This window comes from Ceratotherium simum, chromosome 21 (genome assembly GCF_057802395.1).
Source record: "Ceratotherium simum simum isolate JZ-2026a chromosome 21, ASM5780239v1, whole genome shotgun sequence".
NCBI lineage: Eukaryota > Metazoa > Chordata > Mammalia > Perissodactyla > Rhinocerotidae > Ceratotherium > Ceratotherium simum.
Window position 1 is genome coordinate 5276339 of NC_141920.1, and position 17017 is coordinate 5293355.

At 40.8% G+C, this 17017-nt stretch overlaps 1 protein-coding gene across 2 annotated transcripts in view; it reads right to left on the reverse strand.

The window, feature by feature from the left end:
* The window catches only part of VAPB (VAMP associated protein B and C), a 48607-nt gene that overhangs the window by 19618 nt on the left and 11972 nt on the right, over positions 1–17017 (reverse strand). The window contains exon 2 of one of the 2 annotated variants that reach the window (XM_087445073.1): positions 3840–3929. In XM_087445073.1, the coding sequence (XP_087301199.1) occupies positions 3840–3929 (90 nt within the window). Of the gene's footprint in view, positions 1–3776; positions 3930–17017 lie in introns of both variants that reach the window. The other variant, XM_087445072.1, reaches the window with a different exon arrangement.

The window sequence follows — 17017 nt, forward strand, 5'->3', positions numbered from 1 at the left end:
AGAAGCAGCTCCTGCAAGAATGAGATGAGATGAGCACCCATCTAAAGGACAAAGAAAAGGATGCAAATCATAGACCCGAGTGACCAGATCCCAAAACACCCCTTTGGCTAGTCCACACATTTTCATCTATTGGCACAATAAGTTTAGGTTATGCCTGTTTGCAACCGTTACTTTACCACCTAAGTTTATAAAATGGAGTTGTTTTTTTTAAGGACCCAATAGTGATTTGCCATCTTCTGAAGAAAATAACATGACAGGTCAGAGTCTGGACTTTTGACGCATAATGTAAGGTCCTATGAACATCATCAGGTTAATCTAAAAGCTGAGAAGAGCTTCACAGGGTGTGTCTAAAAGACATCTGTCTGACAGCTAGAAAAGTCTCCCTCTCCCATCACAACCCTGAATTGAGTGTCTTCAAACCTCAGTCTTTCTGGCCAGCTCCATGGGTAGATATGATCCTCCCCCTCCTCCTCCTCCTTCTCTCCCTCCCCGCCCCCTCTCTCTTAAGAATGATTCATAACCTTCCCTAATAGCTAGCACATCCCAGGGGTTTTCAGAAATGAGAGAGAAATAACGTACTAGTCATGTCGTTTTCAGGCACGCTGAGACATTCCATGTGGTAGGCAGGGCAATGCCAGTAGCCAACTTAAAATACTAGTTGATTTGATGGCCGCCTTTTTACAGATTATATTTGAAAATTTACTAGTGGCTTTTCACTATAAAACAAATGTATATTATAGAAGGAAGAAAAAACACGAATTTCTTCTTAAAATTAGAAAAAGTCCATAAATTAGTAAAATGTATGGAATTTACTTATTTCTAAAAAGGCAATTCAAATATGTACAATCCACCTTCAACAAAAACTAGCCAGTTTTTGTCAAAACTAGTGGAAGAATAATGCAATCCCACTCTTATACCATGCTTTCAGTTAACACAGTATTGGTAAGTACTGTGAGGTAGACACTATTCTCTCCATTTTACAGATGAGAAAACTAGAACCTAGAGAGGATAATGGATTGGCTCAAGATCAGCCAGCAGGATAAACAGCAGAGCTGGGCATCCTGTTCAGGTTTCTGGACCCTAAATCTAGCGATCTCTGAGGAGATGGGTGACACCAAGCTTGGCCATGTGCACACCTGGGGAGAAGGGAAGGCTGGCCTTTGGACAATCTGCACTGCCTGTATGCTGGCATCCTCCTCCTGAGGATATCCTCTCTCCCAAAGAAACCTGGGAACGCTACGTACTCACCAAGATGTCATCACGCAGCTGCATGTTAAGAGGACCCTTGGAGAAACGCAGTGCTTTTTACCCCAAGATATTAATTTCTAAGAAATGATACAGTGGCCCCTCAGCCATAAAACCATAAAACTGCAGCCAATGGGTACCAGCCTCCTTTGCCGACTGGTGAGGCTGTCCCAGAAATGCAATGACACCTGGCTTCACTCAGGTGCACCTCAAGCACTGAGATAAATACACATCAACTAAAAACAAAGGAGCCCTTTCTCCTGTGCAAACATAACCTAGTCCCAACTAGGAAGGCCTGCAGACACCTGGACACTTTAGTATTCAATTGCTTTTCTCCCCCAAGTACATTACATTTTGAGAGCCGTGGTACTTTATGTTTTACATTCATTTGTAAGTGGTGCCATCCCAACACTGTTGAGGCAGTTTAGTGACACAGAAGAGCCACTGGATCCGGAGCAAACACAGCTGGCTTCAAATAGCAGCTCTGGGCCGGCTCCGTGGCTTAGCGGTTAAGTGCGTGCGCTCTGATGCTGGCGGCCCGGGTTCGGATCCCGGGCACGCCCCAAGGCACCACTTCTCCGTCCACCCTGAGGCCGAGTCCCACGTACAGCAACTAGAAGGATGTGAACCTATGACATACAACTATCTACTGGGGCTTTGGGGGGAAAAAAATGAATAAATAAAATCTTTAAAAAAAAAAAAAAAAAAAAAACACAAATAGCAGCTCTGTCACTAATCACCCACATGACTCTAGATGATCTTGCCCTCTCTCTGTACCTGACCTTCTTATCTGCAAAAGGAAGGCCACAACCACAGAATCTTGGTCTTCCTTCAGTAGGTAATCATAAATCAAATGCCCAGGGCTAGTTATTGCTTTAAAAAACCTTCCTATGATGAGGAAAAGATGACTCTTTCTGCAAGAGACACACACACTTTATATTCAACACTGGGAAGCACACCTCCACTGTCCAACTGCCTGCTGAGACTATTTTATTCAGAAAACCAAGTTGCTGCCCCCATGTTGACTGTGAAAATTGGTAATTCTCATCTACTGACAATCTTGCTCAAATTTGATATGGGCAAGGAAATCGAGAGGAAAAAAGTCAATAAAAGAAGGGAATAAAAGATTTCAGCTACCCTTGATTTCAGCAGAAACACTGAAACCATATGGATCCAAGGGGCAAAGAAACGCTGACATCCTAAGTCCCTTCCCTTCTCCAGCATGCTGCAGTTCACAGCCTGGGCTTCAGATGGAGTGATCCACAACTTGGCTCTGTCACTTGCCAGCTGCATGAGCCTGCGGCCACTGGTCTCCTTCTTAGTACAATGGAGGCAATGATGCATTCCTCACAGGGCAGATAACAGAAATTATATGAGATAATGTGTGTGTAAGCCCAGTATATAGGAGACCCTCAATAAATGTTGGATCCCACCATCCTGACTTCTCCAGGATAATAACCTGATTCAAGAGTCCAGATCAGGTCTTACAGCCTCAGAGAGAAGCACATAGGATAGCTGGTGTAGGCGCACCATAATGAGAGAGACCAATGGATGTAGGGAATAACAGTCTGCAGAAATGAAGAGATAATGAAACACCTTATATCTTTCCAAAGAGGTGAATCATTTTCTTTTAGGTGTCAAATGAATAGCCAAATGAATCACAATCAAAATCTGCCATGGAAACACCAGCCAGATACCCTTTTCCAATGAGTAGTAGCTTCTAATGATGCAGAACCCTCTGTGACACAGAGTCCCCTGATACTTAAAGGACAGACACACACTCCCTGGAGCTCCTCCACAAATACAAAAGGCATTCTTAGATCCAGAAGTTCTAATGAGCTAAAAGTTTATTCCATTTCTAAAATACATTTAAACTCAAACCCATCACTTACATCTCCTTAATTCTGAAATCCAATTCTCAATTTGGGCACTTTACCAGCATCTTTTCAGAAGTTGGACTTTGGAAAATATATGCACCCTCAGACAGAAAGGGAAAAAAACCCATCAGACATGCACAAAACTTACACCCTTGAATATATTCCAATTTCCTCAGCCCTCATCTCCCTTAGCTTTTCACAATCAGTAAAGTGCAGTTACCAATCATTGGAAATGACATAAGCTTAATGTCAGAAATCATTTAGCTTAAATAAGAAAATAACTCCATTTAGCTTTCTCCCACAAAGTAAAATTAAGTTTGTTTAGCCCTTTTTTATTTATCGCCAAAGGGCAGATTTAATTTCAAGGGAGTGAAAACCAAACTCATTCCGAGTAAAGTCTTAAGTTACCACTTTAATTTTGCTCTAACTATTGAGGCGCAAAGGCTGTAAGCATTAAACCAAAGAGGCATTAATTACAGAAAAACAATAGGTGAGTAGGACCCACTAAGCTTTCTAATCAGAGGGTGGAGGGTTGGGGGAGAAGTCTGCCATTTTATTTTGCTATATTGCAAATACAAGCAAGCTATAAGAAATCCCACTAGTTCTAGGGGGCCTTTTCAGCCCACCCCGTTGGCCTCCAGTCTCAGGACTTACCAGATACATTAATCGAGAGCCCTGCACCAATGATCCCACTGTTGGGCCTCACGCAGTACCTACGTGGTGCTGTGGTCTTCACTTTAAAACACACATTTCGGTCTGTCGGGTTGCCAAGCTTTAGGTTGGTGGTGACAACATCAGTGAAGGGACCTGTGGAATGAGACAGAGATTGATTGGGGATCTCACAAGAAGAGTTTAGAAGATAGACTGATTTATGGTCTGGGGTCAGGAGAGGTAATGGAATATGGTTAAGAGAAGATTCAAGATCCAAAACTGTCTCACTATCGTGAATAGGAGAGATGAGTGGAGGTTAATGTACGAACAGCAACAGCTAAAATTCACCATGATCTCACCATGCTACCAAGGACCTAGTCAGTGTTCTAACAGACAGTATATCTCACTGAAGCCTCACACCTTTATGATTAATGCTGTTTTACAGATGAGAAAACAGGCTTGGGAAGACATGTTACCTGTCTAAGTTTTCATGCCAGTTAGTGGTAGGTAGGATCTGTAACCAGGCAGCCTGAAGCCAAGGCCAGTTCTTAACCTATGCTAAATACTGATTTCCACAATAACCAGATGAAATCTAACAGGGCGATGGTAAAGGACTAGAATTGGGTCCACAATGATTATCCAGGGCAGGGTGTGCCAAGAGTAGCAGATGTAAGAAAGACTTTGAGGCGTTAATGGTCTATAAACACAGACACCCCCAACAATACAGTGCTGCTGACAGAAAAGTTAGTATCATTTTAGGCTAGAGCAAGTTCAGAGTCCTGTAGGGTAGCCCACACCTGAAACATCACATTCCGTTTAACTACTCAGGCTACTGGGAGGATGGAAACAAAGCTAAGTGCCCTGAGGGTATTTTTTATTATTATTTATTCATTTTCTACTTTATTAGATTTTTTTAATTAAAAAAGTAAAACATGCTTCTTAAAACAAGCCAAACAATAAAAGATGTATAAAGAGGAAGTTAATAAGCTTTCCCTTGTCCCCTGAGGTACCTAATATTAACAATATGGGAGATCTTTCCACATCATCTATGCTTATACAAACAGGACATACATACATGTGTGGGGAGGGGGAAGTAACAAAAATGGGATTATACTACTCACGTTACTCTGAAACTTGCTTTTTTTCCCATTTACCAATGGATGGACACCTCGCCACTAGGTTTATTAAGGAGTCAGGTGGGAGGGTTGAACTACAAAACCTCTTAGGTCCTTTTCTACCCCTTTTCAAATTTATATTTTTTCACCATGTAAATCAGTGATAGCTTTGTGTTTCCTCCAGGCAAGTTCTTTACTCCTGTCTTTACACTTACAAGGAGGTAGGAGATGGGGTGGGGAGGTGTTTGTGCTCATGTGTTCACAAACTAAGAAATACATAATGTTGGTTCATCTGTGAAAACCCAACAAAGACCTTTAAATCTGTGCCTTGAACACTGTTAATGAGATTCTAAGCTCCCGAGGACAAGGATGATACCTTACCCATTTCTGCATCTCAGGCACTGCTGCCCGGCATGTAGTAAAGGTGAGGGAGGGAGAGGAAGTGTGTGTGTGTGTGTGTGTGTCTATCTATAGATAGACAGATATTCATTCACCAAGGAGGAAACTACCTCGTGGATTTTCACTAGCAAAATTAAAATCTCAGGCTGCTTTCTCTCCTCTAGAGATGCTCAGGGTATGAAAAATCAATTTGATATGGGCTTAACTTAAATATAAATTAAGAAACCAATAATGGTGGAAAGGAAGAAAGGAAAAGGGACTCAATGCTAAAATCAAATAAACTACAACCAGTTCTGCTATAAAGCCTATTTTGAAAACGTGAATTTGTTCCAATGTGATTGATGTGCATATTACGGGGACAATCTGAGCATAAAACAAATTTCACATTTGCTTATGCATGATTTTGTCTGCAAGAAACGCTGGATGAACAGAAGACTGCATCCCCAGCTGCAGGGAGCTGCAGAGAAATACACAACACACACCCCACACACCTCAACACCCGCCAACTACCTCAGCTCACCTCGTGGGTCAGGAGCCACACCCATCCATACCTGGCGTTACAACTTTCCACCCGATTTCAGGGAACCCTCCTTCCCCAACTTCACAGTGACTCACAAACTGCAACTCCTCCCACACCCACTTCCACAGGCGACCTTCAGGTCCCTCTCAAGGTGAAGCACCACATTTACTGTGTTATTTATATATTTCCCACCCATTTAATGTGAGTAAAACTGCGCCACCGCTTCTTAGGCTCCTGTCTTTGTGTGTGTGACTGACAGAGTGTTGGCGTGTGTGCCCTAACCTCATTTCCCCCTCATAAGTCCTGTTTTTGTTTTTGGTGAGGAAGATTCACTCCTGAGCTAACATCTGTTGCCAATCCTCCTCTTTTTTTTGCTTGAAGAAGACTAGCCCTGAGCTAACGTCAGAGCCAATCTTCCTCTATTTTGCATGCGGGTCACCACTTCAGCATGGCTGACGAATGTGTAGGTCTGCACCCAGGATCTGAACCCATGAACCCGGGCTGCCAAAGCGAAGCGCACAGACCTCAGCCACTAGCCACAGGGCCAGCTCCAGTCCTGTGGTTTTTATTGTGCTGTTTTGTATGTTTGGTGACTTTTAGGAATGCATATGTCGCATTACAGCAGAACCGACTATACTACTAGATCATCTACTGTTTCAGGGTTACTTACACTAAAAGCTGTTCTCATTCCATGGGCAATGACACCTTCAAGAATGAAATAGCTGAAGAGAATTTCTCCATTTGCTTACCTTTCTTATAAACCCTGCCTCTGCCCCTGGGAGTCAGGCTGGAAGCCATGAGGGGGAGGCACCTTGTAGGTACAGCTGCAGCCAGACCTCGGAAAAGGTGGAGTCTTTGGTATTGCATCTCCCCTACTGACTCCACCAACAACAACCCTCTCTCTGCACTGAGTCATCTCCTTACTGAGCACCAAAAGCTTACACAGGAGGGCAGGTACCCTGTGGCCCAAGAGGATTTTCAGCTCCAGTGAGGGAGAGCCAGATGCTGACAACGCTCCAGCCCTGTATCAAGTTTTTGGCATCGAGGGGGAAACAGGACACTTGGTGCTGAGGTAGTGTTTGGGGGATTACGGAGGCAGCACCTCTTTGTGACTCTTCCTTTTCCCACTTTCCAACGCATGCAGTCTGACTCAAAACCAAGATGGAGCAAATCTGATCTCTCATTACGTCTCCTTGCTTGCTTAGGGTGGAGATCACTTCAATGGTAAAGAAAAAAAGAATAGCTAAACATAACTAAAAGCAATTAAACACATGCACACACACGCACACATCAGCGGCATGCGGACCACAACCACCGCGTACACGCACTCCCTGGCCTTCACGTGAAAACTGCCCGTCACAAGAACGCCACATAAGCAGAGCTCCAGCTCAAACAGCCGCACAGTGCTGGGGGAAAGAAGAAGAAGAGAGACACAAATGTGTGACTGCACAGAGACACCTGAAAGGGGATGAGCTTTCAAACACAGAGCCTGGGGGGAAAAAGGTACTCACTGACAATTTGAAGGTGATTTGTAAACTATGAGGCCTTCAAGTTTTCCAGATAAAGGTTAAAGCTATTAGTTTCAACAATATTCTGCCTCAAGAACACGCAAGCATCTTGAGATCAGAAGGCCAAGTATTCATAATGGCCCACAAACACACCCCAAAAAAATACAGATTTTTCTAAGGTGGTCTGAAGTATACTGAATGCAGAAAATAGGGATGCTGGCATGATTTTACTACGACGAAATTAAGAATACTTACTCGCTTACAACTCAGTTTCTAGTGTCTCTTCCTCCCCATCCTGCCTCACGAAGTTGAGGGGAAGGGACTCAAGTATTAGTTTATCCCTGACATTGACCTTTCCTTCTGGGTACGCCACAAAAATAAACCAAATTTAACTGTAAACACTAACCTGTTTTTGGAAATTCTCCCAGTTAACCTATTACATAGCAATCTAAACAGTGTTTCAACCTATATGAATCACAATAAAGGTAGTCTAAATTATTAAAAGAAAAACAATATTTGTAGTAATAAGCAGGATAAAATAAATATCCCAGATTTCTCCCTCAACACTCAATCCTGGGTCTTGAAGTGTTAGAGATTTCTTGGCTTACACAGATTCTTATTTGTAGACACCTGGAAGGAACCTTACTGAAAATATACGCACGTGAACAACAACACTGGTAAAAGAGCTAAGTCTCGCAAGTAAAAATCAAGACATTGAGTAAAAACAGGCCAACCCTCCTCTCCCCACCCCAGGCAATTTACTCTAAGAACTTTATTGAAAATAAATTCTATTCGATTTGAGTAATTATAGGAAATAAACCATGTTAGTGTTCTCCTTTTCCCCTGTATTAATGAATTAGAATACACAAAAACCTCAATAAAAATGATGTAAAGGCTTATGAGCATCATTCAGATTTTTACTAGCCCTTTCATTTCATACAACTGCCATTTCCATTAAAGCATTATGTAAAAAATGGGATTTTACTATACCAACATGCTTATTTATCACCAATGAATTTAAACATGGCTTACAGAGTCAATTTTACAAACAAAATCTCCTCCAAAAGTTAGACTCTTTTCTTTTAAGAGATGAAAACAATGAGTTGGTATCCCCAGAACTGCAGCACACCCTTGAATCATGTTTCTTTCTATTCTCCAACTCCTTATTTTAGGTAATGTTTATATACAACGAGGAACTAAGCATCTAAAATGTGAAACAGGAGGTCAAAAAAATGAAGCAAAATAAATTTGAGGGAAATTAGGAATATTCTTAAAGTGAATAATGTTCTTTATGCCCTATATTATACATATTCCTCTGTGAAAATTCTTGTGAGTTTGACAGATGCTCATGAATAGCATTAACTAATTTGAATATGAACTCTTTGACATGCTCTAAAAGGTATGCACGGTATAAACTATTTCCTCCACTCAGGCTTGGCTTATTGTCATTTTAAAGTGTGTATTTTAAGACAGTAAGATCTGGAATTGACCTGTCTTAAAAGCAAATAATACAATGCCCGCAGAAATATGCACAGCATTAAAAGTGAAAGGAGGAACGGTTAATTTTTCAGTCTTTCTTACAAAAATGGAGCCTTAGAATTATAAAGTGGTTTAAAGGTCAAGGAAAGAAGGTCATGATCCAGCTAACTTCTCAACAGTAAGAGGTCAGGTTCCAGGTATCGAAAATTTCGCCACAGTAGCTGGATAGACTGATCAATCAGGAAACACAAGAGCATATTGCAGAAAAAGCATTCCATTAAATCTTTAAACATTTTACCCTTCTATGCATGGTTTAAGTACTTCTCTTCTGCAATCGTTCATTCAAAGACTTATGGAGGAAAAGACTTTAACAAAACTCTTCCTTTCAGGAAATCCTTTACAAAGGAATAACTTAGGAGTTCAGGTCCCAACAACTGTAAAGGGTGACAGTGAAAACTCCAAGTGGATTAACTCAAAACTCAATCTTGGCCTCAGTTATCTGTGTACCCTCAAGCATATCACATCACCCCATCTGTAAACAGCAGGACAGGATTCTTTCAAGGATAAATATATCCTTTATTTTTACACAATTCAATTAGAAAATAAAGACATACAAAATAAAAAACACACAGAACTGCAAAACTCCTAGAAGGTAACATAGAAGAAAATCTAGATAATCTTGGGTTTGGCAATGACTTTTCAGATACAACACTGAAGGCACAATCCAGGAAAGAAATAATTGATAAGCTGAACCTCATTAAAGTTAAAAACATCTAACACTGACAACATCAAATGCTGGCGAGGAAGCAGAGCAACAGGAACTCTCACTCATTGCTGGTGGGAGTGCCAAATGGTAGGTACACTCTGGAGGACAGTATGGCTGTTTCTTAAAAAAAACTAAATACCCTCTGACCATACAATCCAGCAATCACACTCCTTGGTATTTACCCAAAAGAGTTGAAAACTCATGTCCACACAAAAACCTGCACATAGATGTTTACAGCAGCGTTTTTCATACTGTCACAACTTGGAAGCAACCAAGATGCCCTTCAGTAGGTGCACAGATAAACTGTGATATACCCAGACAATGGAATATAATTCAGCACTAAAATGAGCCATCATGCCATGAAAATTCAGACATAGAGGAATCTTTTTTTTTTCTGAGGAAGATTCCCCCTGAGCTAACATCTGTTGCCAATCTCTCCACCAGCATTTTTTTTTTTTTTGGCTTGACGAAGATTAGCCCTGAGCCAACATCCGTGCCAATCTTCCACTATTTTGTATGTCAGTCACCACCACAGCATGGCTGACAAATGGTGTAGGTCTGTGCCCAGGATCCAAACCTGCAAACACAGGCCGCCGAAGTGGAGAGCGCCGAACTTAACCACTACACCACAGGGCCAGCCCCTACAAGGAGGAATCTTAAATGCATATTACTAACTTAAAGAAGACAATCTGAAAAGGCTACATCCTGTATGATTCCAATTATGTAACATTCTGGAAAAGGCAAAACTATGGAGAAAGTAAAAAGATCAGTGGTTGCCAAGGGTTAAGAGGGGAGGGAAGGATGAACAGACAGAGTACAGAGGATTGTTAGGGCAGTGAAACTATTCCGTGTGATACTATAATGGTGGATACATGTCATTACACATTTGTCAAAACCCACAGAATGTCCAACACCTAGATTGAACCCTAAGGTGGACTACGGACTTCGGGTGATAATGATGGTCAACACAGGTTTATCGATTACAAATGTATCACTAATGCTGGATGTTGACCGTGAAGGAAGCTGTGCATGTGTGGCGCCAGAGGCATATAAGAATTTTGTACTTTCTGCTCAGTTTTGCTGTGAACCTAAAACTACTCTAAAAAATAAAGCTTTTTTTCCTTCAAAAAAAAGAGGAGGAAAAAAAAGTATTTGGCCTTTATATTAATTAACCTTTGGTAGCACTCTCCCCCCCCAACATTTCTATATTAAATATTACTGAGATTTTGAAATATATATAATATATAAATGAATAAATAAAATATATATACATGAATAAATAAAATATACATATAAATGAATAAAGATGCTTTGTTTAACAAAGAGATTGCTTTTCTTCCTTTTTCTGGAGTTCATGAAATTCTAGTGTTACAAATACACATCCTCCCTTTGTAATATGTCTCGTGATGTAGCTACAATACTTTGAAACTCAAACTTGTATCTGTTACCAAATAAGTTATATACCAATTTGATATATAATCTATCAGGTCTCAGCTTTCCAGATATAAACTTCAAGTTATTAGCTCCACAACAGTTTTTTTCACTCTGCATAAAAAGAGCTGTATTACTTTATATTCTTGCAGACACAATTTAGGTACAGTATCTCTCTTTTCTTCAATCCTTCCAAAAAACAAGTTACCATATTTCGCTTCAACTCCAAAAAGATTACCTTCTGGGAAGGTAATAATGTCTCCAGAAGCCTAGGACTGATGATGGATTTTGTTAAGACAATAAAATTATGCTTGAGGTTTCAATACAAATAGACTCTGCATGGGAAAAGTCTATTAAAATGGGGGGAAACGGACACTATAAAGTAAAATCCGCTGGATACCTTATAGATGTCTCTAAAATTTATTCTTTGACAGTCTATTTTCATTAAAGTATCCTACTGCTTCCTGCTTTCCCAACTCATCTGCAGTGCACCCAACAGTCACATTATTTCTTTTCTTGTTTATGCAAGTCTTCCCCTCCAGAATAGAAACTCCACGAACACACAGACTTTTCTGTCCCTCTTGTTCACTACCGATCGTTAGCACCCAGAACACTTCCAGACATGGAGCAGATGCTAAATTTACTGAATGAATGAATGAATGAATGGCCATGCCATGCTTCTATCTATTTTCAACAATGGTTTTATTCTTCCTGCACGCACCCTCTAGTATGCACAACCAGGCTCTGGGTGAGTGAACACTGAGCCCATGCTGCTCCCTCTCTAGTATGACCACCCTTTTCACCTTCAGCATAGAACTTATCATCAACTGGTACTTCATCTGTTCCTCTCCTGACTGTCTCCCACCTAGAGTAAACCTGCACATGAAAGGAGACAGCACCTGTGCTATTCATCACTGGATGCCCTGAGCTTGGAACAGTGCAACATACGTAGTAAAAGGACCCAAGAGATGTGTGCAGCATGACTGAAGGCCAGGCTTCCTCAGAGGCGACTCAACTCAGATTCTGACATGTTTCCTATAAACAGATGCCTACTCTGTAACATGGATCTGAAGTCACGATAAATTGTGCTGTTCATATACAGGGCGAAGGTATTAAAAATGTTCACTTGTGTCAATAATGCTTTCATCATTACTATTCTATGATAATTTTGTTTAAAGCTGCCCCCTCTAAAAACTGAAAAAAAGATTTCATAGTAACAGATATTGAAAGAAGGTGAGTTCTAAAATAGCCATAAACTCAAGAGCAAGGACACTGGGAGAATTGTTTTTAAAAATCTATTTTCTTGACTGAATTGTTAGCTCAAATATTAAATCAATGCTTTAGAAACAAAAATAAAGCTTTGCAACCGATGTGTTTTTAATGGCAGACACTGGATTCCAATATTTCAGCAGAAAGCCTAATCGTGTAACTCTTATTCTGAAATAACCACACAAAAAAAATCCTGCACATAGACACATAACTTTCCTGAAGAAATCTTAGAATGCAAAGTGTTCTAAATTAATAAAGTAACCTCCCTGATATCCTTGAGAGACAGCTAGCTATGGAGAAACATCACACCCATTATTATAGCAAAAGAAATCAACACCAAGAATACTCACTAATCATGCGATCAAAGGCACACTAGAAGCCAGCGTGATTGAAATAGACTAGACCAATCTTTCAGGCTGCTTATTCAACTCACTACTTTCCTAGCTCCTTTGGAGCAGAAAGAAATAAAACTCAGTAGGCCACCAACTCCATGGGTGGGAAAACTGGACCACAAGGCACCCTATTGTAGTGTAAGAATCCAATAGATAAAAGTACTATGGAAGGCCTAAGATCAAATTCAGGAAAGCTACCCAAAAGACATAAAGCCACACAGCAAGGAACAGCCTAGGAAACTGAAAGATACTTGTAGCTTATGTTAACAGATAAGCAATTATTATTCAGAATATATAAAGAACTCTGATTAATAATAAATGTGCTAAATTCTTATGGAGGAATACTACACAATTGAAAAGAATGAACTAGATCTGTATTTCATCAATAGAAGGGTCTCAAAAACATGTTAAGTGACAAACTATGATGTCAGATTAACTAATACAGAAAAAAATGGACAGAGCTCACACTAAATTCCTCTGGAGAATAAAGAAAGAGATGAGCATGAATGAGCAGATACGGAGAGCAGAAATGTCTTCAAATTCTTAGTGAAGCTTAATAAGAAAGATTTAAAACAAGTCTAACCAATTATTAACATTTAGTTATTCTGTATTTGAGTGTCTCTTACATTATGTGTATTTTTCTGTATTTAAATTTTTTTTCCACATAAAGAAAGCTACCTGTAATTTATGTAAGATCCAGACAATGTTCTTTTGAGAGAATCTTCTTCTTGCCCAGAATGGATGGCTTGTCTATATAAAAACACTGGAATTGGGAATTGTGGAGTTGTTGAAAACCATTACACCTACCTCAATAGCCATTTGTGTGTAATTTATAAAAGTTAAAGTTATCATTTAAAACATGTTTAGAGCAGCAGTGGTCTCATTAATTCAAGACAAAGACCCAAACCTAAAAGTCTGACAAAATCTATCACAAGAACTTTGAAGACTAGAAGCCTTTACTCACCTAGAGGTAAACACTGTCACTACTTTTCTTTAATGCAACACTGTTTTTCTAAATAGAAAAATGCCTAAAAGTATTATATAAAAGCTGAAGCTTCATACATCCTATCTATATTCAGCACTAAGACAGATTACAGTACACAGCTGAAGATTATTTAAAGGTAATAGCACACCTGACTGGTATGAATTTCATATATCAATTCTAAAATTATCTTAGACTATTTAATAAACTGAATTTTTTCAATACACAATCTTTATTCCACTAACAAACATTTAGTAATTTTTCTCTATTTAGAAGACCAAAATTTGTGATTACAGCCATCACGAAAATAAACAAAAGATAAGCAACATTCTACTCCAAATAAAACTCGACCTAAACAGGAGAGTGTAAAACGTGACTCATTTTTTTCACACAAAGCAGGAGGGCTCAAGACATACATGTCTTGAGTGACAGGAGAGCCAGGGGTCCCAATTTCTCACGGTTGTAGTTGTAGTTTTAACTTCACTGAGTTATAAGTTAACAGTTCAAGTCAAGTGCATAAAGTCAGTATCAGCAAAAGTAAAAACTTCCCCCAAATGTTCAATCTTTAGTGGAGATGACAGACAGCATGTGAAAAGCCTCCACATCAAAATCAACACATCCCAATTCACAGCAGACACACCGAGTGAAGCAAAACACATTTAGCATTCTGCACCTCTATGGTCCAACCTGAATTTTCAATTTGTGAACAATGAGAAATAGCAGAATGCGGTTTATCAGTTAGTATGTAATCCGCTCTGGTTTCCTTTTCAATAGAGAACCTAAGTGGCCATACTGGTGAAAAGAGATTATCAACCAGGTCAGCAGCTTCGTAAACAAATTCAACAAGAAGCCAGGGAAAAAGGCTGTGAGACTTGGATGAAAAATATCTTCTATTTCCCCCTTCCTCTGCCTTTGGAAATCATACTCATTCTTCAAAGTTTTGCTCAAATTCCTTCTCTCTTGGAAAGGCTTACCTAATCTCTCAGTTGGAAAAAGTTATTCCTTCCCATACTGTGTTCTAACAATAAGTTGATCATTGCCAAATTTATAACCACGGCCTGACCCTTTCCCCTGACCTCTACCTGCAGGTGGACTAAGAATCTCACATTTATCCCGTCCAAATAGCACTTTCCAGTCCCCTCCCCCTCCCCTAACCCACTGCTCTTTATCTCAGGAAAAGAAACCACCACTCACCAAAATGCTTGGACCAAAAGCAGTCACCTTCATTTCCTCTCTTCCTCTCCCACTCCACATTTAACCCACCCGCAAGTTCTGCCAGCTCTACCTTCAAAACAGATCTGGAATCTGAGCACTTCTCACCACATTCTCCCCACGGCCACCACCCTGGTCCAAGCCGAGGATTCTCTCGTACTCTTGGCCTGGATTACTGTAGTAGCCCCACGGCCTCCACACACACCACCACCCACACATCTCCCACAGCCTACTCTCCTCACACCAGCCACGGGCGTTTAAAAATAGACTCTTGCTCAGAATCCTTCACGGCTTCCCAACTCACAGCAAAATCCAAAGTCCCTCCCATGGCCTGCCTACCAGGAAGGCTCCTCCTTCCTCCCTAAGCCCATCTCCTACTGTGCCACTCCATCACTCCACTGGCGGCAAAAACACCTTGCTGCTCCTTGAACATACCAAGCTCACTGCCACTCCAGGGCCTTGCACTTGCCCTTCCCTCTGTCTGGAGTGCTCTTCCTCCAAATGTACGCATGGCCTCACAGACTCATACAGGTCTCAGTTCAGGTATCACCTTTTCAGGGACACGGCCTTCCCCAATCACCCTGTTCAAAACAGAACCCACTCCCAAACCCCTTTATCCTGCATTCCCCTTCCCTTAGCACCTACCATTATCTGGCACCATATTATATATATTTCCTGTCTTTAAAGTGCCCATCTTCCCAACTAGAAGATGACCTCCATAAGGCAAAGGTTTTGTCAGTTTCATCTCGGTCTCTCAAGTATCCAGAACAACACTTAGCACACACTGTAGGCATTCAATAAGTAACTGATGAATGGTCCCCACACTGTGCTAGCCCTCAAGCTAGAGAGATGACACTGCTTCTCCTGCCCAGATCCCTGGGAGGACAGAGTACATATACTTGCACAACCATTCCAGGACCCACCCAGAACTAATGAGTAAGAATCTCTGGGATTGAGACTCTGGAATGATATATTTAAAAAAAAAAAAAAAATTATCAAATTATAGCAACATTAGTTAACATTTAACAGTGCCACCTCTATTCTAAGCACTTTACATGTGTCAACTCATTTAATCACCCTAACACAAGGCACAGGGAAGAATCTGAGGCAGAGAGAAGTGAAATCCTTCATCCAAAGTCATGTGACTTTTAGGCAGCAGGTCCAGGATTCACATCCAGATGCCTGGCCCCAGAGTCCACCCTCATCACTGCTGGGCTGTATACTACCACTCACTGCACCGTACACTTTATTGAAGTTAATATATAAAATTGTATGCAAACACGAGGGTGGAGAGGGTGGGGAGCTGAACACTGAGCGAAGTCCTGGAGTCTGAGAAGATGAAGGAAGGTCCAGGCTGAGCTGCAGGAAAAGCCCTGGTGAAGGCACAGTGTGGCGTCATCGGAGTGCAAGGGCTCTCAGAGAGAATCCACACGGCGAGAGCAGAGGGGTCTGAGGGGAGTGAACGACGCTGAGAAATGGGGCAAAAATCGCATCCGCTTAGGCTTTTTAAACACTTATAGTTTAAGTAAAAATAAATTGTAAAAACTGATTACCTTAATCCTATACAAGTGTGGCAATGAGCTCTGCATGAGGAAATGGAGGCAGAATATTAAAAATGATTCTAGGAAGGTAGGTGTAAGGAAGGAAAATGAGTTTCCCTTTTCTGATCACAGGCTCTGAAAAGTATTTATTGCCTCTACCAGCATTCAGTATAAACCAGAGATAAGAATATATGTACTCCCACGTGTCTGTGAGAGCATGTGTGTGTCTGAGTGTTTGTTATTCTAAACAGCTTGTAAATATTGTAGTTGTTTAAAATGGAAAATAAAAGCTGAGATTGTTTAAAAAAAAGGGGGAGGGTGGTGACATGATTTTGAAAGGCTTTGATGCTGGCCTAAGAATTGTGAACATGAACCTGTAAAATCTAGGGAGCCAATGAATGTTTTAAAATAAAGAAATGACATGATCAAATTTCAATTTTAGAGAAATAACTCTGAAAACCGTATACAGGATGTTTTGAAGCGTGAGGGAGGCAGGGAGGAGAATTACAGACAGAGAGTTGGGACACGGGGCAAGAACCCCAAGGGGAGCGGGCCTACACTCAGGATACAGCACTGGGGATAAAAAGCAGCAAAGGGTACCGGAGACACTGCTGACTAAAATGGACTGAC